This window comes from Pollicipes pollicipes, unplaced genomic scaffold, assembly GCF_011947565.3.
Source record: "Pollicipes pollicipes isolate AB1234 unplaced genomic scaffold, Ppol_2.1 Scaffold_6686;HRSCAF=7923_pilon_pilon_pilon, whole genome shotgun sequence".
In the NCBI taxonomy this organism is placed as follows: Eukaryota; Metazoa; Arthropoda; class Thecostraca; order Pollicipedomorpha; family Pollicipedidae; genus Pollicipes; species Pollicipes pollicipes.
The window spans coordinates 32,805,497-32,827,883 of NW_023596921.1; the positions used below are offsets into that span (position 1 = coordinate 32,805,497).

The window sequence follows — 22,387 nt, forward strand, 5'->3', positions numbered from 1 at the left end:
TCACTTAAGTGCGCCATATCAAACGACGCAGATGCCTCACATCACAAAGGACAAACTCTAGTCGTCAACATCGCTGGCGAAAACGGCAGTTTGTAACGAATTACACAAACGGCGATGCTCCGAACTAACCACCCCACAAACACATCCAGGGTCACCGGTATTGCTACAAATAGCCCAGCTTCGGCCACGGAGTACTGTCACGCGCATGACTTGTTCTCTACGAACACACGGAGCCCGCGATCGGCACCAGAGGCCGAGAGCCACCGCGCGCAGCGCCCCTGACGGCGGACGCGCGAAGCAGGCGCCACTACACGAGCGTGTCCAGCACGTAGCCGGCCGCCGCCTCGTCGCTGCTGCTGTGTAACGAGCTGAGGCCTGTGTCGGAGTTCGAGTCGCCGTCGGCGGCCGTCGTCTCCTTGCCGGCCGCGTGCGGCGGCGGTGCGCACGTGTACACGGGGTTAACGTAACCGGCGGGGGGCTCGTGTCGCGCCGGCCGCTGCGTCACCAGCAGCCGCTGTTCGTCCGCCAGCAGCCGGCGCTCGTCCTCTAGCATCCGCTGTTCGTCCGCCAACAGCCGTTGCTCGTCCGCGTCCGCCTCATCCAGCTCGTACTCGAGGTAGCGCACGAAGCGGCGCTTGTCCTCGAGCGCGCGCTCGCACTCGATAAGTGAGCGTTCGTTCTGTTCGATCTCGGCCGTCTGGCGCGCGCAGACGGCCATGAGCCGCTGCAGCTCGGCGCGCGAGATCTCGAGCTCGAGCACCGTCTGCGACGCGTCGCCGTCGTCGGGCTCGGCGGCGGCGCGGCGCGCGCGCTGGCCCAGCCGCAGCGCCGCCTCCTCACGCTCGGCGATGCGTCCGTTGAGCTCCACGATGCGCTCGAGGTATTGCAGCGTTTGGCGCAGGTCGGAGACGGCCTCCTCCTCGCTGACGTCACGCGGCGCGTCGCCGGCGTCGGCGCCCAGCTCGGCGCCCACACCGCTGTCGTGACTCGCCTTCTCCGCCTCGGCCGGCTCGCCGTCGCGGAGGTACGTGCGGAGCAGGTAGTCGGAGCCGAGCCGGTCCTCCCTCATGCGGTGCATCTTGTGCTCGTAGTAGCCGATCAGGTCCTCGCGCTCGTGCAGCCGGCGCAGCTGTGCCGCGATCGTCTCGCCCTGCACCAGGATCGTCTGCATGAGCCGCTCGACCACGTCGGGGCGCGCCGCACCCTCGGCGTCGGCCTTCGGCGCCAGCTTGCGGGGGTGCACCGCCTCCAGGCTGCTGGAGCTGCGCCAGCGGTGGCGCGAGTGCCGCCGCCGCGGCGTCTTCACCTCCTTCGGCGTCAGCGGGCTGAGCCGCTTGAGCGTGAAGCGCACGTCGGCCGTGTCCTGACCCCAGGTGCGCCACACCTTCTGGATGCGCGCGCCGGCGTCCAGTGGCCGCTCCACCTGGCGCCAGCGCTCGACCAGGCCGTGCGCGCGCAGCTCGGCCTCGGAGGGCGGCTCGGCGCTGAGCTCGGTGGTGAGCAGGGCGCGCACCAGGTCGGCGCAGGTGGTGCGCCGGCCCACGCCCGTCACCCACTTCTCCACGCCGTTCACCCACACCGGGATCTCGCAGGTCATCGTCATCTGCAATGGACGAAGGCGCGGTCAGTTGCGGGCTACCTTGAACGGAACGGGCGGAGTTGCGAGCGCTTTGTTCCCGGGTGGTCCTTTCATTGTGGATCAACGCTCACGAAAACAGTCACCTCGTGGAGAGCGTCGGTCGGCCTTCAGATAAACAGGCAAATCAGACTGCCAGCCTGATCACGGCCAGCCGCCGACACCTGGCTTAACGCCCGGATCCAATCGCCCAACATTCGCAACGCATCGCCTCAAACAGCACGATGAGGGCAGACTTCCAACGCACCACCGCTGCTCCTCGCACCAAGCTTGAGCTCGAGCCGGAGCCCGAGCTCCGCCAGCCACGGCAGCTCGGGCCAGCGCGCGGCGGCGCCGGCCGGGCCGCGTGTCGCCGGAGGGCGTCGCCCCGCCCACGCCCGGCTACCGGTGTCGATACGATCAGAGGCGCCCGCGCTCCGGAGGCATCTCAATAGCGCAGGCGCCCCGGGCGCACCGGCGCCGCATTGACACCTGGCTGCACGTGCAAGCCCGGGGCGCGCCGCGACTCCGATGCAGATCTGGGCAGCGGCCCAGCAGCGGGCGCGGCATAAACGAGCAGGGACGCTTGTGCAGCGGCCAGTCGGCTAGGATTTTCAGCTCATTGACCGACGCCGGCTATATCAGTGCTCTAGGCATAGGTTCTGCCTGCAAACCTTCAAAAATTTCATGGAACACAAATGTAATAAAAGATTGTCCGGGTAAAACCTAGCCAACAGCCCGCTGCCGGTGGCAACAACTTCCACTTAAACGTCACGTAGGTGGTGTTGTGGGCGGACGATGGCAGGGATGGCCAGAGAGGCCCGCCGACACGCGGCAGGCGCTGCCCAAATTTACACCCAAACGGTACACATCTCCGATGTACGGCCGGGATTGTGCAACACTGACGAAAAGCGCCGTAAAGCGGTGAATGATTTCATAGACGCGCTGTGTGAAAGGAGTGATTGAATGGCGTTGATAGCGGCGGCTTATCACACCGATGTAATCACAGTTCGCTGGATAAGGCCAGCCTTGGACGCGCGCTGCAGCTTATTGGGGTTACGCAACGCCGGTCGAGACAGGGGATTTCATTAGCTATAATCCCAGCGTCAGAGACGAAGTCTTGCTTGCACAGGCTACATTGTATGTTAAGTCGTCAACGTGTGAAAGCGAGTCGATTAGATTTTGCAACGAGTCGATGAATTCCAATAGAGTCACTGCATTCAGGTTATTGGATAATGGTACGAGCCTGTTTCACAGTTCTGCATGTGTCTGCAGAATGCTGTGCGGAAAATATGGCAATAACCCGGCAAACGCTCCTAGAAAGCTCCAGGCCTTCTCTCCAACGTTTCTTACCACGGCGACTTTGCCTGCATAACTTCTTCGAAGATCTTCATCCACCGAGCCTTGCACCAGCATGTCACCAGGATTCACACAAAACAACCTACCAAGCCTGACCCGCACCATGGACCAATGTGTTTTGTGCGCTTCTGGGAGGCTCCAGATCGCCGCTACGGCCCAGACTGCAGTCTCGCCCGGCCGCGTAGGCCCGCCGCGCTGCCCGCCGCGCCCCGAGCCCTGGAGACCGCCGCCTGAATCCCGAGCCGCCAGCGGCCCATGACGGTCCGGCCCCGCCCACAGAGCCCGCTAATCAACTGTCATCTAACGGCGCACTCCGGCCCTCAGCTGCCACCGGGACCAAACACCGACGGACACGCGGACCGGCACGCCACGGCGAGCCGGCCCTCCCGCCGCGAGCCGGCCGTGCCCAGACGCCGGCCGACCCCGTGCTGACACACGTCCCCGCCCCGGTTGGCGGCCGCTGCCGTGAGAGCGCTGCTCACGTGATCGCCGGCCAGCGCGCCTCTCGGCGGCGCGGCGGGCAGGGCGGGCCCACGCCGGCGGTAATTGCGGCGACGGCGGTCGCGGCCTGTGCCCTGGGGCGCCATCTGAGCGCGTTTGTCGTCGGCCGCCCGCCGCCGCCGGCTCGGGGAGACCTTGGACGACGGAGGGCGGGGACACCTGTCACGGCCACTCATTAGCGGTATACTAAAACGGGCGCTGAATATTTGGTCATAATCGGCCGAGATCGCGATTGTGGCGCGGTGATTGCGATTGCGGCGTGCTCTGTGAGAGCCGCGCTCTTACGTTGGTGGGGTCGAGGACAAGGCCGGCTAGCAGTCTCACGCCAAATTGGGATAAGGAGCACAAGCTCTTGTTGCAGTGCAAACTTACATCCCGTTCCCACGGGAACCGCTCAAGGCAAAATGACACCCACAGCAAGAGACCAAACGCGTCATTGCAAAACCTGGCCGACTTGACAAAAGCGGTTGGTTACATTGAAGGAACAAACGATTCGGCAGCGTGTGGTCCAATGCAGCAGCCACCTATCTATCGGAGATGAGATTATCATATATATATATATATATATATATATATATATATATATATATACATCTTAAGTTAAAATAAAGATTAAATAAGCAAAGCAAAAGAAATGCAAAAGGGTATCACACACACACACATATAAAGTTGCAGTACATATTTTCCGGACATGCAAGGTGCTGGCGGATCGGACGCCCGGCTCTCGAGACGCGCTCGCTGCCTTGCAGAACTTCACAGATATGGCTCACCAGTTGCATACTTCATTTTGAGCTAACTTACAGACGCTGTAAAATGTCTAAGCTCCGACAAATGGACTCGGCACAAGAACACAATGTACATCGCGTAAGCAGCCGGTCCCGTTATTATGACAGCAGAGTTCGTGGATACATGCCTCCCTGACGAGCTTCTAGTGAGTTTTTGGATACGCGCGTGGACTCCCGCGCATGCGCACACGTCAAACCGCATGCGCGTACGTGGAGAATACAAGCATTATCCACGCGCCACACCACACGCACAACGCGCATGATAACGCCGACCCATCCGCACATATCTCACGGCTTTGAAGTCCCCGTCACACCGCTGCCGGGGCCCTGAGTCCTCCCCCACACTCGCGGGCCCACCGGCACCTCCGCGGCGGCCTCCTCAAAGACGAGCGGTCCGACTGTAGAGGCACATTTGCGTGCCTGCATGAGGGCGGCGGGCTCTGCCGGCACCGAAGCAGCCGCCAGCCGCCGCCCGCGGCCGCTCAACGCGAGCGCCGCGCCCAATAACTCACGCGGCAACTACGTGTTTATGAGTGCAGTCTCGTCTGACGCGGCCGGGGCGGGCTGCGCCGCGCCGGGGCTGACCCGGGGTTAGTGCCGGCGCCGGCGAACGGCTGTGAGCGCGGCACGACCGTGGCGGCGGTGGAGAAGGGAGCGACGGAGGGTGATGTTGATGGCGATGGTGATGGTAATGGATGGGGATTCGGGCCCGCGCAGCCGTGCAGCGCCTACCAGGACGAAGGGACGTCTCTGGAGGCGCGCGGAACGGCAATGACGATGATAATCACGATAATGACGTCGATGATGACGTGATGATGGTGGGGTGTGTGGCAGGGTGTGTCACGTGCGATACGGGCGGCACCTGCGCTGACTAGCGCGTGCCACGGATAGAGAGCACGCACCCGAGGACAGCTCTCTCGGCGATGGCCACATTTCCCGCTGCGGCCGTTTACCCGACGACCTCGGCTTCACGACTAAAAACCTCAGCACTATCCCGGTCTGGGGAGTCTTGAACTAGGCTCAGTGTAACCGCCATGCGGCAGGGCGATTACAAAGCTTAACAACAGCTTGCACCAGCCGCTGCCTGGTTCGCTGGCCTCCGTAAGAGGTTCCCCTCCGGACTGTGTTCAGCTGGCGCCACCCTCATCTCCCGATGGACGCGGACGACACACGCCCAACTAAGACGGGCTAGTTAGAGCTGTCTCGTGCTTGGATCGAACGTAGCGTGATCATTGTGCACACTGGCATGCATGCATGTACTACACAATCACCACACGCCACTGGAGAACTGCCGGAGGTGATTGCGCTATGTCATGACATCTGGATGACAAGAGAAGACGCATGTGAAATTGGGAGTCGTGCTTCCAGGCGCCCGGGGATACCGACGCCGACAAAGATGTCACAGTTAAGGTCGACGGTAGCCGAGCGACTAAGCCGAACACCAGTTTGGACCGAACAGTTTCGTATCATGGCGGCTCATCACAACGCTCGAAAAATTCTGGCCTCGCACAGCCTTTAAACTACTGATTTCATCTGAAGGCTAAGGCCGGCGCGCGCCAAAATATGGCTAACTTTTCATCTCCGATACAGCGAGACCATTTACTATTTATGAGAGCCTGTTTGTTTTACCACGCTGTTCTAGCCACAGTTCTTGGTAAGCCATAGCACGCGGTCTCCAGGATCAGTCAAGCTGTAATGAGCGCAGATTCACCCCCATCACGGTGCATTCCACCCTCGTTTTTTTGCTAGCCCTTACCCTTGCCCGGCCAACTTTTATTTTCACCCGGCGCACTCCTGGGGAGGAGACCTGTGAATTATAGGCGCCAGAAAATGAAATTCTTCCCTCTGCTGGACATTAAATAGCTCTAATGCCGACGCCGCCATAATATTAAAACATTATCGCTGAACGGGAGGGAAATGATTATGGCAGCCGCCGCGTCTGTTCGTTCCGCGTTCGAACCGTACATCGCGTGCAGCCAATCTCAGCGCCGGCTGCACCGCGGCCGACAGCAGAGCGCCCGTGAAGCGAGAGTGACGGGAGTGGAGGAGAGAGCGACCGACGCGACGAGGCTACCGGCTGCCGGCCTGCGGTCGGCGAAAAACACGGCAGCCGGCGGCCGCCCGGCCGAAAAACAAACTCGCTGTCAGCGCGGCGGCGCGGGCAGCCCGCGGCGGCCGGCGAGCGTTAGCTGCGCCGTTTTTGGTCGGCGGTCGCGGCAGCTGCGAGATGCCTGCGGCCGCCGGGCGTCAGCGGCCGCCGTTGCTCCGCAAGTTGGTGCTCTGACGGTCGGTCTGAGCACGGCTCCGCACCGTCTGCTCGGCTCCGCGCCGTCCGCTCGGCTCCGCTCGGCTCCGCGCCGTCCGCTCGGCTCCGCTCGGCTCCGCTCGGCTCCGCTCGGCTCCGCTCGGCTCCGCTCGACTTCGCTCGGCTCCGTCCTGAGCCGTGGCCGAGCTGAGAGCGGCGCGGGCGCTGGCCGCCGAGCCGGCCCGCTCCAGCTCCCTCGCTGGGCGGAGGTGCGCCGGGTCGGCCGCTGCCGGCGTCCCGCTGGGCGCGCTGTCACGAGTCAGGCTGTCCGGCCCCCGCACTGGAGCACCGGCGGAGCACCGGCGGAGCACGCCACCGGCCGGACACCGCTGGGAGACGGTCCACGTCTCTGCGGGACGGTCGCCCGCCGGTCGGCACCGAACCGGCCGAGCCTGGGCTGCCGCACCCCAACAGGAGCGGCTAGCGCTAGCAACCATACAGCTCTGGGGTGGATCGACGTTACATGCACCGATGATCCTGAAGCAAGCCACTGAACGCAATAAGCAGACATTTCCGGCTTTGATTTCGAATGCGAAAGATGATCGACCACAAAAGTTTAAAATTTGTTCACCCCGTCGGCCGTATACGAGCAAGGACATGAGTTACTGCCCTCCGCCCAACCGTCGAGAATCTCCACCGATTTACTAGTTGTTCACCCTGCCGGCCGTACACGAGCGAGGACTCGAGCTGCTGCCCTCCACCCAACCGTCGAGAATCTGCACCAATTTACTAGTTGAGCGGCGTAGTACGGCTGAGCATGATCTGCAGATTATGGTGCAACGTGCTGCATCGCCGGCCCGTGCCACAGCGAGCCAAACACCGGCTCAGACAGCGGCGCGGCGCTCTCCTCCTGAGCCGACTCCGAAGTACAGAACAGCCGAGCGGCACGCCACGCCCCCTGGGCCGACGCCGGAGTACAGGACAGCCGAGCGGCACACCGAACCTCCGGCCGACTCCGAAGTACAGGACAGCCGAGCGGCACGCAATGTCCCCTGGGCCGACCCCGGAGCACAGGACAGCCGAGCGGCACACCAGGCCCCCTGAGCCGACCCCGGAGAACAGGACAGCCGAGTGGATCCTCCGGCCGGTCCCAGAGCACAGGACAGCCGAGAGACACACCGAACCTCCGGCCGATCCTGGAGTACAGGACAGCCGAGCGGCACACCGAACCTCCGGCCGATCGTGATCCAAATGGTGACCTAAAAGCCGAGCGGCGTGCCGCCCCGGCGGCCGATAATTGGCGCTGGGCCGCCCCGGCTGAGAGTGGCTCCGCCAGCGGCCGGGTCAGAGATGGATCGCACCTGACCGCGGCTGGCACGCGCATAGTTTCGAGCCCGCGCGCCGATCGGCCTGGAAGTCATACATCCGCAGCAGGCGGCGCGGTGGCTTTTCTCCGCGCGTAAACAGGGGCGGCGGCCGGCGTGTGCGCTCTCTCTCCGGCGCGTCTCTGGCCTGCTCCCGTTCGTTTTCTCAGAGGGTGTGGCGGGAGGATGCTGTCTGGTTGAAGCGTGGGGCGGGCTGCGGATGGGTAGGTGCAACCGGACGTGAGGAAGTTCCGCTCGTCTTTGTCGGACCTGCAGTGACGAGTTTGCCAATCACGGCACGCTGGCCGTTCACAACGGCAGGTGGGTGCGCAATGAATAGAACTTCCACATTTGTGACGGGCTTCACCACCCGCATTGAATCAAATTCTCACGATCTGAGCGTCAAAGGGCCGGTTGGAGTTCACCGTGAGCAAGTTCCCCGTCCGGTTCGGTTTCTGAGTTGTGTCTTTCACATCCAGTCGCGCGAAACCGGGTCGAATGGAACAGAATGACTGATGATTCCCATTTCAACAGCCCCTAATCAATAACCATCCGTTTCTGACGATCAGGAGCAGGTCCAGACGCCTGCATTGTTTCCGCGAGCTACAGCTGTCTCTGCGGGCCGAACCGCTGGGAAACGCGGCGCTGCACCGCTCGCCGGGCAGGGCAGCGTGCGAGCGCCGTTACCGAGGGCGGCGCCGGTGACCTCCCGGTGACCCGGCCAGGTGGCGGGCCGTCTCCCACGCAGCGCCCCCCGGCGCGCCGCCCTCCGCCGAAGATGCTCCCGAAAGGAAAGCGACACCGCGCCGTGTGAAATGTACCACCGCTGGCGACACAGATGGAGCGACCGCTTCCGTGCGCGTCCCGCATGCTGAGAACATCTGCGCGTAGAAGCTCGCGGAGTTGGAAGGCACGGCCAGCGTCCGAACGGCGACGAGACGCCGCGGACGGCCCGCGAGGGGACGGCCGGAAGTGCCCGGGCCCAGCCTCGGAACGGACCCGGCCGGTGCAGCCGGCACGGAGCGGGACCCTACGCGCCCCTCCGTCTGGGTGGGCGGGGCGCCGGCGGGGAGCGGGCGGGCGGCGGGCAGGGTTCGGCCGCGGAGGTGGCCGGAATCCGCGGACACGGACAAAGGGCCGGCACCACGCTCGGCCGGCGCCGGACCGCTCGCTCCCCTATCACGCCATCGCACCTCGCCGCACACGGCAGGTGTCCGGGGTCTACTGTGTCCGAGGCGTTCGCGGCGCGCCGCCTGACCCGAGCTGAGAGAGGTGCGCGCTGGTCGGCGGAGGAGATGTCACCATGCCGTCGACGCCAGCCGACAGGGTGCGCCAACACTCACCTCCAAAAGCTTAAGGAAGCACAGCGCAGCAGCACAGTGGATGGATTTGGAGGAGGGGGAAGGGGGACAAATAAGAAGGTTTACACGTTTTTGTCCCCGATGGTGACTCATTTTACATTCATGGGGGTGGCCGACAGTTGGTTAGTGACCCCTTCCGTCTTGCGCCACTTAGCAGGCTTTGTGCCTGCTTATTTTTCGAAGCCTTGCTTCACCGCCGGACACGGCTGGCTGGCAAACTCAGGAAGGAGGGCTGCATAAGTCGTCGACGTGCGGCCAGCGGACATCCAGGACGCCCCCCCCCCCCCCCTCCTGTCACCGACCAGGGCGACGCGACTCCAGAGGTCGCAGTGAGATGGGGCTGCAGGCAGCCAGCGTTCAGGCAAGAAACGTGTCGACACCGCGGCCCCAGACAAACTTCCAGGTAGCGGGAGGAGCCCAGACGGCAGGCAGGGGTCTGCAGGTGGCACCCTTCTGTGGGCGTGCTCAGGCCAAAGTGCAGCCCCTTAGGCCTGAGGCTGCGGCGGATCGCAGCGCAGAGCCACCCAGAGAGCGGATCCCCCGCATGACAGACCCCCCACACCCACCCCTCTGCACAACAGGTCCCTATCATCCCTCTACATCACAGCCCCCCTGACCATGGGTGAGCATTCCCGACAACGATTTGACACCCGTACTGGCCATGACACTACTGCTTTGACGCCAGCACTGGTCATGACACTACTGCTTTGACGCCAGCACTGGTCACGATACTACTGCTTTGACGCCAGCACTGGTCATGACACTATTGCTTTGACGCCAGCACTGGTTATGACACAACTGCGCAGTACCGCTGAAACGTTGGCATGTCCCCTCCTATTTTCCTGCCTGCTCCTGCCAGGCATCAAAGGGAACGTGTTGTCTGGTAGAACGATAAGTATCGTGAAAATAAGGCAATGAGAGTACTTTCACACACATTATATCGCTCAAATAATTTACTACCAAATGAGCCATTAACACAGTTAAAGTGAATGTTTCACAACCGAAGATATTGAAGCAAACATCAGATTTGTTGGAACAAGCTTACTGATAACTATTGGTAAAATTTCAAGTGGAAAACAATTCAATGACATGATCTGCATGACGACATTGGAATGATATAGTGTCATGAATGCTTGAGTGACCTTGAAATAGCCTGCACGAAATAATCTGCACATCTTCGCGTGCGTGTAGCTCATAAACTAGATGGGTTCAGACCTTAAAAAGGCAGGGCTGTGAACTATGCCGAATGATCCTCAAGACGGGTAGTTCAGTTCAAAACCCCATACAAATGTGGAACACTCCCTTAAAGAAATATCAACTGTCCTTTTTTAAGAAGGCGTTTTGCAAAACTGCCGTGAATTTTCCTACAAGGAATCGGCAAGTTGGCGAAAATCGCTACACACATCTCTTGACCAGAGTGCGTTCCATAAAGTGATCAGTGCGGCAGACCCCAGACGTAAACCAATCTCGCGGACGTTAGAAGCCTTCTCAAAACAGTAGACTGTCCACCCACAGGGAACCGGCGCAAGCATAACACCCATTCCACTGGACAGACGCTCCTCGGCCGACAGACCCTCCGCAGACTGCAGACCCTCCGCAGACGGCAGACCCTCCGCAGACGGCGCGCGCGCGTCGTCCGTGACAAAAACCGATCACCAACGTTCCCACGCAACGGCACGGATTAAAAACGCATTATATAATGGGCTGACCTGTGACCCGGGCCGGGCGGCCGCGCGGCGCCGGCCAACGGTCGACGCGTAATGGTATCACGCGAACGGAGCCTCTAAATAAGCGGGCCGGCCGGAGCGTCACGACGTCCGAGGCCGGCGCGGCGCCCCACCTTTTTGCCGGCTGCAGATTATGCCATTAATTACGCGAGCCGCGGCAAAAACGGCTCGGACCCGATCATCCGTCGTGCAACGGGGGGGGGGGGGGGGGCAGGGGGTGGTATGCGCCATGCAGACCTCGATGCGCGGGGAGGATGGGTGGCGGGAGGCGACGTCGAAGTGTGGGGGAAGGGAGGGGCTTCAAGCAAAGAGGGTCTATAGGAGACCCAGGCTTGATTCACCGGCCTTATGGAGACGGATGACTCGGCAGCAGAGGTTAGGACGAGCGTAGAGCTGGGCTGTGGGTGCCCTTATAGGACATGCAGGAACTTGTGAGGACGAGGTAAACAGCACAAAGTGAATATTAAAAGGAAATACATGTGGCCACAGGCTGACGCTGCCCCAATGCTTCAAATACATTGCATACATCAAGAACCAACATAATCACTTAATCGTCCTGCGCGATGGCTGAATTCTAGCTGAGCGCCGTGACCTTAGTTCCCTCCGTCCCTGCTCTAGTTATTCGTTCTGATTTGCTCGCGTCCAGTGCTAAATTCCACGTCCACGGCTGGTGATAAATGACCCGCAAACCACCACTTTACATATTTGTTTCATCACCCCAGGACGTTGCGCTCATGTTGTTGGAACATCCCCACTGGTGGCCATCGTTAAGCGCCGAGTCGTGCTGCGAAAAAGCGTTACATTGAAATGATCTAACCGACGGGTGCGATTCAAATTTCCGTCCGCCGCGCCCGTTGGCCGTACCATGCGGCGGAACTGTGCGAGTGGACTCCGCTGCGGTCGCTGCGAGCTCGCGGCCGGTTTCCTCCCCCGGATCCGACGCCGCGTGGGCCCGAGCCCGCGGAGGCCGGCGAGCGGGCGCTGGAAGAGGCGCTGTGTTGCGCACTCGGGCACTCGCTGTCGGGTGCTCCAGTGTTCGGGTGCTCGCTGTCGGGTGCTTGCGAGAGGCCGGTCAGACTGGCGGAGAACAGTGGCCGTTGCATGCGGCAAACGGATTATGCGAGAAAGGCTGGGGCTTAATCTAGATGCACCTGTTTTGCAGCAAAGCTGCACTTTCCGGAGCTTATAAGTCGATCTTGGGAGCCTACTCGGAAGTTGAACCACGCTTTCTTCAAAACACTTAACTGCGGATATTGTGCTGCAGAATTCACCCTAGTCCAGACGATGGCTGAAAGCAGAGGTACCTTCACACATCGGCAGACCAGAAATGGGGCATCAGAGCCATCAACAAAGCATAAGTCATTGCCGGTACTTGGTATACCTTCGTTACAAGCATGACCTCAGGAATAAAAAAGGAGCAAAGATTGACACATGCAAGAGAAGTGCTTTCCTTAAATAATTCTTTCTAATTTATACCACATTTAAAGGAATGTGTGCAAGTAAAAAAAACTGCGCTGTGATATCAGCCAGCGTTGCCACCTGCAATTGTGCATGCAAATCTACACTCAGGATCGCAAATATGGGCTAGTTCTAAAGAAGACCACAGGCATGAATCATTAGGCTGGAATTCAATGAGCCGCTTGCAGTCCTACACGTCAGTGCGCATGCACTGTCCGGCGCCTGACCTCGTGTTGTGAAAGAGGGGGAACTGCCAAGCACGTACATACGTACGTTCGTCGGACTGGTGACATCAATGACGCAACGTTTTTACATTTACTTCGGTAATTAAACGGAATATTTACCACTCTTTCAGAACATTAGAGGGAAGTTAATGTGAATTAGTCACTAAGTATGGCAGATACTATAGTGTGCGATTTCAACACGGCATTTCTTTCATTTTCAGAATTCGCCGATTCCTAAGCAACGAGATATAAGGGAAAGGTACACCCGTCATTCTTTGACGCGTGTCACCGAAGCACATGTATTTCGCTCTGTGAACTCTGAAATAATCAGAGAAAAATAATTTTCAGCGGAGAATCACACTCCAAGCTGTATTGCACGCCTATTCTAGCCTAATGCCTAACGTTTGTTAAGGGTCAATGCATTTGTATAGGTCGGTCGCCAAGTGAGAAACCATGAATGGTTGTAAGGCCCGGCAAGATCCCAAAACGGCTGAAGGATTCTTTCAACCAACTCGCGGCGATGTCTAGGCAGTCGAATCCGTCCCGCCTACAGCTTTGCACCTCAAGAATCACTGAATGTGTACCCCTGGGCACGTGAAAACTAATGCTAGCGTAACATATGCAGGTTAAAAACAGTCTGGCCCAGAGCGGCAGCTGTTCGCAGCTGAACCATTCGAAACGGAAAGTCAGCCATCTGCATGCAAATGTACTCACAGTGACGATGAACCTGAACCTCAAGGTGAACATTCAATTTATTCAAGTGTGCATTGTTCCTCAGAAGTGCATTCCAGCACCAGAGCGGCATGCGACGACTGCGTGAGATATGCTGTGTTTGTTGGCGGACGCTCGCTGTTAACGAGCACCCCCCCCCCCCCCTTCCCTCCCCGAACGCCAAAAAACGGGCGCGAAGCGCCAACAGCACGCGCAGAATTTTGTGGCACCCCATGTCCGTGCACGAACACCCACAGCACTTAAGTTACCGCAAGGGTCGCCGATTTCCCTCGTGCAATTTCATCCGGTGTGTGTTGTGCACCTCGGCGCCGAGAAAGCCGTCGCGGCGATGACCGGGACGAGCGTCAGCGCGCATGATCACGGGCGGCGTATCGACACGACCCACTAAATTATGATATCACGACGAAACGGAGAGTGCTCGCCGGCCTGCCGAGACAATAGCAACGCACCGGACGAATGGTGGCGCGCGCCGCGTACAGTCACGGCCTCGCCGCCGCGCGCAGATACCGTAAGCCGGTAATGGCGACCGGGTTAAATGTTACCTGTCCCGGGTCAGGGGGCAGGTGCCCATAAAGTTCCAAGGGCAAAAAGTAAAAATGTGCGCGATGCACGGCCTGCGCCGGCGTGGGACGGCAGAACGGCCCTCCATCACGGACGGTTGGATGGTATGGACGGTCAGAAGACACGGACGGTTCCTCAGCATGAGTAGTCAGATGGCACGGACGGTCGGATGGCACGGACGGTCAGATGGCACGGACGGTCAGATGGCAGGGACGGTCAGATGGCACGGACGGTCAGACGACACGAGCCGATAAACCTCTCATCCTTGTTCGAATCCCATCAATCGTCGTCTCCCTTTACATTTGACATGAGGTCTTCTGTCGCTTGGTTCAAGCTTAATCTCGCTCTATTCCAACGATTGAGCAGCTTCATGTGTTCGTGCAGAGTCGAGGCGGATCCCCACTGAATTAATCTGTGCTCGGGGAAAGCTCAAGAGCCTATCGTCGGAGGCACACCCGGCGGGAACACTCAGCATTGCGTACGGTGCCGGGGCACGGGACTGACCGGGCCACTTACTGTTATCGCAGATCAATCGTGATGTAAAATGTCCAAAAAACGAAACATTAGCAGAGGACCAAGTATGAATGAAGCTGCCAGCCTGCGCTATGGGTTCTTTCAGATAACCTAACGTGAATGTTCTGCTGCACCTCCAAGGTGAAAATCGAGCTGGAACGCTCAGTCGCCACAGGGCACAAAAATACCATCGTTTCGCAGACTCAGCATAGTCTTCTACTACGAGCCTCGCTGCTTTTCTGCTCGTCACGGGTCTCGATTCAGTTCCGGCCCGCGGGACCAGTGGCCTGCTCCAGGTGAACTCGTCACCAATGACGATGGACCCAAGTCTCTCGTCGGTGACTTGTCGAACACTTGAGGCCAATATTGTGAGAGGCAACACCGCGGAGCGAGCGCGTGGGCGGTCGGGAATGCTTCTGACCACGGGCTCCAGTCGGTCCGGCGAGACCAACTCCACCTCCATCGTAAAGCCCGAGCATTGATGTGATCGCTAAGCCGAAGGCTCGTGCGCCCAGACTCCAAGGAATCGTGTGACTACCGAGCCCGGAGAGCCGTCTGAGGGGTCGCATAGCCAGGGAGCCGGGGGCCCGTGCTCTCGCAGAACCCTGGGGATCCGCGAGAGCACGATATCGCAGAACCCCGGGGATCTGCGAGAACGTCCCAACACAGAGCCCAGGTCTCGCGTGATCGCGTGGCCAAGAGAGCCCTGCCTGCGATCGCAGAGCCCGTGGAATCGAGCGATCGCGGACGCATGACAGACGTTTTCACCGCGTTGTTTACGTCCGCTGGCGCTCCAGACGCGCCAGGTGCTGCTTTTCACGGACAGAAAGTCGCCGGCGGCGGTGACAAATGTCTCCGCAGCGCCACTCCTCGTCGCCGCTCGGATCGGCCACCGCGAGTGCTGTTCAGATGTGCCGCGTCATTTCCGTGCGGGAAGGGCTCCATTTGTCGCTTTGATGGCGCCTGAGTGAGCCGGGGAACGCAGAAGGCTGGGCAGACGGTACGGAACGGTGATAATGTATTCATTAGGTGGGCGCCGCTCAGGATGCAGGGTATTTACCTTGTCTCTACAAAGGGTCACAATGATACATCCCGATTGCTTTCTAGACAAACAACCAGGAGCTATGCAAACATTTACACGCGCCAAGCAACGACAGCCTTGCTGGGATGCCGCTAATAAACTCACGCTGACAAAAGGTCGACCCACGCGCGGTTAATGATAAAAAACTGCTGACAAAACAAAACTGCTTGACGTCGTCTATGTGCGCAGCCACAGGAAATAGCAGCACGCAGCATCGTAAAACGACCTCCAGGCCACAGGAGCCACCCACACATCTGCGGTTACAGAGACACACACCGGTGTCACCATTGTCTACAGCGCGCCGCCGCTTTGGAATTTCCGGCCTCCCAACTGTTAAGACAGCATCTGACCAGTCACGATAAGACTGCAACGCACCGTGTGCACCGGCACAGCGGTACAAAGAGCAGATTGAGCTGCACGGTTCTGGGAAACCACGCACAACGCCGCGTGCGTGTGGTAACATTGCACGAATATATTGCAGCGCTCCCAGAGTTGGAGACGATGAAAGGGGCCATCGATCAAACTGCCTGATTCCATCTCCCATGTCCATGCCAACAACCATGCCAGCGGCTGTGGGCTGGTGGAGTCCAGTGGAGCATGACGGGCACGTAATCCAGCCGCACTGAGCAGGAGCATCAGCATTGATGGAATAGAAAGGTTATGTAGCGAGAAGCGTGCGGTGGCTGTCTTGGCACCAGAATCCTCGATACGTCCTGGCTGGCTAAAAATGCTAAATGAAAGGTTGTCCGTTGGCGAGGAGGCAAACAACTCAGATGGGCTTGAACACACATTACGCCCGTCGGGTCGCGTGTAATCCGATCGGGTCGCATGTAATCCGATTTCAAGGTCGCCAGCGTGAGCCACGCGGGAAATAAACAGGTGCAAACTATCGAAGCATTGCATCTCACAGGCGCCGACGCTGTGCTGCAAGTTGATGAAAAAACCAGCCATATACAAGTAGCTAAAACGGCGGTTGTAATTAGTTACCTCGCACCGTTCATGGAAATGTTCCTGCTCTTGAGTCGGCGCTCCTCGGTCGTTAAAAACCGGCGCAAGTGGCGCGACGCGCCACGTCCGTCAAGCCTCGTTACGCAGTCCCGCGAGCCGGCGTGAAGCCGGCCGAGGCGGCGGGAGCGCTCCCCGCTCACGCGTCACGCCGTGCGCGAGGTCGCCTCGCGCGTCACGTCGGCCGCGGTGGGAGCGGGCGGCGGCGCGTGACGGGCGCACGTCGCGCGGCGACGACAGTCGCGGCGCGCGCGCGACACATTCCGCCGATACGGATCGAAGTGGCCGCCTCTCGAGTGGCCATCGCGGCCGGCACGCGGCCGGGCTGATGGGTCCGGCCCATTTCCAGTGTGGTCCTGTCGCCTGGCGCGGCCCCCGCCGGTCGCCCAGATCGGTCCCAAGTTCGCACCGGCTCCGTGAGAGCCCGACCGCCCCGGCGGCGAGACCGTGATTTTTCACGGCGGGTGTCACGGATGTGGCCGATTTTTCACGGCGGGTGTCACGGATGTGGCCGATTTCTGACAGCGCATTGTCTTTGGGAGATCAGAATCGGCAGCACTGCACGGCGTCCCCGAATGGGTCCGGGTGCAGACAGGCTGTGGACTTTGAAACCAGTTGCTCACCTACGTTGCGAGACTGAGTATCCTCTACATATCCATGAGGCAGTAATTGCAAACGCTTCTGCAGCTGCGGCCTTGCATCTACAGATCCCAATGAATGGCAGCTGATGAAGGTCCCGCCGCCTTTCGCGCCTCCTCTAGCCTTCCCACGGGTGGGAGTTTAACGGCGGACCTCGACGGACGCCGGCTGTTCTCCGCGGCCCGCTGGCTCTTGAAGGGCGGCACGCCTGGTCGCACCGGAGCCTTGACCTGCAGCGAGCCGGGGCCGATGAGGGGGAGGGGGGGGGGGGAGCCGGGCACGCTGCGCGCGGCGCTAACTCACCCCGAGCAGCCGTTGGAGCGGTGTCGCGGGCGACCTCTCACCGCTGCTGCTCCTCCCCCTCACCCCGCGACCCGGGGAACTGTACGGACGAGTCGTGCATCGTGTGTGTGAGTCATGACGGTTAGACGCTGGGCGGTTAAAGCAGGCTGTTCATCTGCGCCGAGTGGGGTGCAGGGCACGGCGCCGGTCAGGATGATGGGCACACCCTGCGTAATTTTTGTGCCATATGCACTGCTCCGTGCCTTGGTTTCCTTAGGGATGAGCTTAACACATGATCGGAGACGCTTCGCGTTATACGGATGAGCGCCGTAAAATCTAGCTTCTAAAATTTAAGATGGCTGTTTATGAATTGAGAATTAGGCCGGTGGCTAGTGTACAACAGATTTTCACGGAACAAGACGTGCTTGGCTGCTGTTTAGCTTATTGCACAAGGGTCTTTAACATGTTTATCTCGTGATTTTGCATGCGCCTCGAGTCTGGGGGTAAGGCCTTGCCATCGCGGCATGTAAGCCTGAGCGGGGAATGCGCCCTGTGACGGGCTGGATTTAGTGCTTTGTCAAAGCTGCTTAGCACCAGTCTACTGGCATAAATAGTGGGATTGGTTGGACTTACTGCGATCCCAAAGGGTCGCTTTGTAAGACGTTGCTTTCTCCAGTTCTGCGATTGAGGCATCGTCGCGGAGGTGACGCTAGCAGCCAAGGAGGGGCCTCATTGCGAGTACTTCGAGGTGGCAAGACCCCATTTCTCACCTCTTCCCAGTCACCGCCGAGTTTTTTGAGAACCACTCAGTAGCCCGTCACGCCAGATTTACTGACACTGTAGGAGCCTCCCCCCCCCCCCCCACGTGAGCCCGGCAGCCGCAGTCGTCAGGACAAAGGGCAGGAGCGCTCGCTTCCCACCCGGACTCGTTTACGACGGCGCCAGAGATGACTGACCGACGGCGGGGAGCCGGCCGAAGGCTGGGGGCATTCCGTGACGGCGACGTGCGCTGGCGCATGGCGGCATCCGGTGACTAGTTCCGCCTCCGTAGCCTTCGACGGGAGACGGAGCGGGCAAACAGGGAACCCGACACGGGAGCTATGCAGTTCGGCACGCGCGCCGCCAAAACGCTGCCCCCTCACTACACCGGCTGCCGCTACGACTACTGATTGGAGAAGCCGGCCTAATTGGCCTTCATGGAGGAATAGATCGAGGGATGCCGGTGCGGCCGACGGGCTTGGCTCCGACTGTATTCCGGCCGAGCACTATGTAGCTGACAGACGCCGATAAGATAGTGTAATGAAGTGAAATAGCCATTACGTGCTTCTATCACCAGCAGCGCCGGCGGCTCGGCAAAGACTGCACGCACAGCCACGGCGACCGAATGCACCGTTTCCTGGCGATGCGTGCCGTCGCATATTTGCATCGCACGTCCGTCTGCCTGCCTGACGGCTTCGAACGCGGTGTACAGGCGCATAAATCTGTTTCGCGATTTGGCTGAACATGCGCGTTCAGCACGCACGGGCATTCGTCGGCAAGCGGTGGTGCAGTCGATACATGCGCAGCACATGTCAGCCGGCCAGTTTGCTCTCGACGCGGAACAGTCTGCAGCTCTGAGCGCTGTCCCGTGGGGCGCCTCGGCACACCGGTTCGCCGCATTCCCACGCGCCAGGCATGCCGACACCACAACACGCACGGCTAACGGACCGCGGTCCAAATCACATAGCCGGCCAGGCTTCGGTACTGGAAGGCCCCGAAAATCTGGCCGTCAAAGACCGTGGTGGAACGGGTCCAAGCTGGTGCCCGCACAATTTGCAGGTCCGCTGATGCGATGGTCGCCATTGCTGTGGAATAAGCTGGGTGGTGACTGCGGATGGTCTGAGCATTTCGCAATACACGTAAATCCTCCCTGGAAATTCTTAAAAACCGGGTTGATCCACTTCACACTTATACGTGCTTCCAAACGCCCCGAAGGACACCTACGCTGACCCAAATACACCTTCTCAGAAAGCAATTCCAGTCAGCGCCTTTCAGCCGCTGGTCGCATCACCCCCGGCCCGATTATCCTCCATCGCACACGTAATCCGGCAGGCGAGACTGCAGCTGCCGCCGCTCATTATCACGTGCCAGATGGAGGACGAGTGTATCCCGCGAGTCCACTCCAAGGCCGCGCGCCGAGGGGCCGGCGACAGGCGGCCGACCCCCTGACACACATCAGCACCTGTTGTTTACCCCGGGGACGACCACCTCGCGGCCGCCCCGCGCCCGGCTTCGGGAGCAGCCTTGCAGGCCGCCGCCGGCAGCAGGGACGTCCGGGATTAGCGGTCGCGTCCTCACGCGGCCTTGTCGGATCAATGTAATGGCTCAAGCCGACGTGGCACGTGATGACGGGGGTAGCCAGTAGCAGTCACAGAGCTGTGCGCAGCTGACAGGTGGTGACAACGGTAGGTGTCTGCGCTACCTCTGCGCTTTGCGCTTCGGACAATAGGCACAGGCTGTATCGACTCGATATCCACACAGATAGCCGCACTTAACAGCCGGGTAACGAGCGACAATTGTACACTTAATTTGGACCACTCAGCCGTGCTGTGAGCGGCCGGTTCCCACCGAATTGGTGCGATCGAAGCCTTAATGGGTCTTCGAATTTAAAAAGCGTAAAACGAAAACAAGGCACTTGGTGGTGCCTCTAATGGGATGTCGAATCAGATTGTTCGAAAGTGCGTGAAGGTGAAATCTAAGCCATTTTCGGTGATCGTGTTCTAGAGCATCAGATCAGTACAGTTTGGTATGCACACGGTAGTTTTGGGTTGAATTAAATGCGTCTTCAAGCGATTGAGTTTGATTATCATTTGAGAAAGACTGAAAGCGAGGCCAAAGGCTCAAAAAGTGTAGCTGCGCTGGAAAAATCCCCTGGCAACTGTGGTCCGTTGTTTACGCATATGAGCAGAAGATGGTATTGATAAGCTTGATCATACCAAGCTACCACTCTACGTGAATGGGTTATATCCCGTCCATTCTAGGTCAATGAGAACAGATTGTACGCATGACCTTGCATCTGTCCGTGTTTTTGATCACACTTACTGATGGAGCTCTATAATTTGCTCCCTTCTCTTTACAGCCCATGCCCTAAGACTGAGGTAATCTTCGTTGCTGTTTCGTAATCGCATTCATATCCATACCGCCCTTAGCAGGTGGACCTTGTGACCAGGATCACGTGCTGCGGCCAGTTCTGACACTAAGCATGTTCACATCACCCGCTTTCCGACCACATCCAAGTTTGTTAGAAGGGTGAGTGCCATCGCGCATCATGCTTACACATGTCGTACACGCCACTGCGAGCAGCTTCAGCAGAGCTGCGCGAATCGGAGCGATAATTATGAACGTACAGAACTGATAAAATTATGAATAAAATGCTTAACAGGACATTGCTTTTACAAGAGGTAATAGTAAAGTTCGTGTCTAAGACCCCTTGGCAGTTTTCAAATGCAGGTGAACACGTGCTAAGCTGTTCAAAGGGGGAACAGATAGGGTTACAGGACACATTCTGCACTTAAGCAAAGGCGTCATTCACAACGTCACACATACGCGCAGGCCAAACTTATTAAAGGCAGTTTCTGACAAGCCGCACACAAACATACAAAGACAGCGGGACCCACACTCAGATGGAGGACTTCACGCCACTTGCCTGATACGTTGCCCGCGTTCACAACCACGACTTTCCTCTAAACGGGATGCTCGTTCAACGGGCCCCTCGCGAGTCGCTGCCAGCAGCTCATCGCCATTACCATCGGCAGTCCTCTCAGTGGTCACTCGAGTGCACGCGCTCTCCGTACCGCGGCCGGCCACCACACGCCGGGGCGCCCCGCTCACGCCCGCACGCCGGCGCCGCGCCAGCCCGACTGCCGCTCGTCCACGCGTGCCACCGCGGCCGAGCGCGGCTGGCCGGTTTAAGCAGGCGTGCCCCCGCGCCGGCGGAAGCGCAGCCCACCCGCTGCAGTGTGCGGCCGAGTGATGGCGTATAAAACGCTACCAGCGGCAGGCTGCACCGAGTAATTGGACGAAGCCGCCGGGAGAGGACGCATCCTGCGCAGGCGCTCCTAATGAGCGGGCTCGAGACGCGGGGTCGGTGGCGCCGCCGCCGACCTCAGCCGCCCTCTTCAGGCCATTTGCGGCGAGATTGTGTCGTCCGGCCCCATGAGCCCGGAAGCGCGAGTGCGCGTGAGTTTGGAGCGCTTCTTGGATTGGCTCCGACTTGATTCTTAATGCTGACTAGTGGAACTGTGAAGTCTTGGTAAAATTTGCGCCGTCCTTGTTCCAACCAGTGGAGTAGTGGCTGTTACGACGCAGAACATTCAGTCGGGAGAACATGTCTCTCTGAGATACTGCGCTTCAGTCTATACCATGTTGCGTGTAAGATTGGGAAAAAGAATATCTTTTCTGCCGGGTTGTGTATTTGACCTTTGTATTACTACATGTCTTGCCGGTGATCCGCCCGCCAGACGCTGATAGGCTCTCAGTGTGGGGAACTTGCGATTTGCCAAATCCTGGGCAGGTCAGGTAGTCGCATTGCACATATTCATCCCTTCGGCCACCGCAAGAATTAGGGAGTCACAGACTGTGCCATCCCTCAACATCTTAACCCGAAGCGGGGCTCGCTTCCTGTGCGGACTGCAGGCTGCCGGCTAGAGTTGTGTGCCATGCTGCAGTCTCCGTACACCCGAGGCGCTCTGGCCGAGTCCGTGACGTGACTGTGACGCTGTGTTTCGGCGTAAACGGGCGACTTCACGCTCCCTGTTTTTGTTTGCACACGCCCTGTGCTGTCTCCAGGTTCCCTGGTCCTAGCCTCCCCAGCCCACGTGCTCAGTGGCGTGCGCACAGATTCCCCAGCACTACGCCTCCGCACGTCCACCGCGAACATTCAGTGCGGTGCCATCC

The 22,387-nt window shown here is 59.3% G+C and overlaps 1 protein-coding gene across 1 annotated transcript; it reads right to left on the minus strand.

The window, feature by feature from the left end:
• Nucleotides 1-307: 307 nt before the first annotated feature.
• On the minus strand, nucleotides 308-21,184 carry LOC119108207 (ras association domain-containing protein 9). Its single transcript, XM_037231789.1, has 4 exons — nucleotides 21,138-21,184; nucleotides 797-1,603; nucleotides 538-697; nucleotides 308-375 (listed from the first exon to the last, which is right to left on the minus strand). Exons 2-4 carry the CDS (start codon nucleotides 1,601-1,603, stop codon nucleotides 308-310), a joined length of 1,035 nt encoding a protein of 344 aa, XP_037087684.1. The 5' UTR covers nucleotides 21,138-21,184.
• Nucleotides 21,185-22,387: the final 1,203 nt, after the last annotated feature.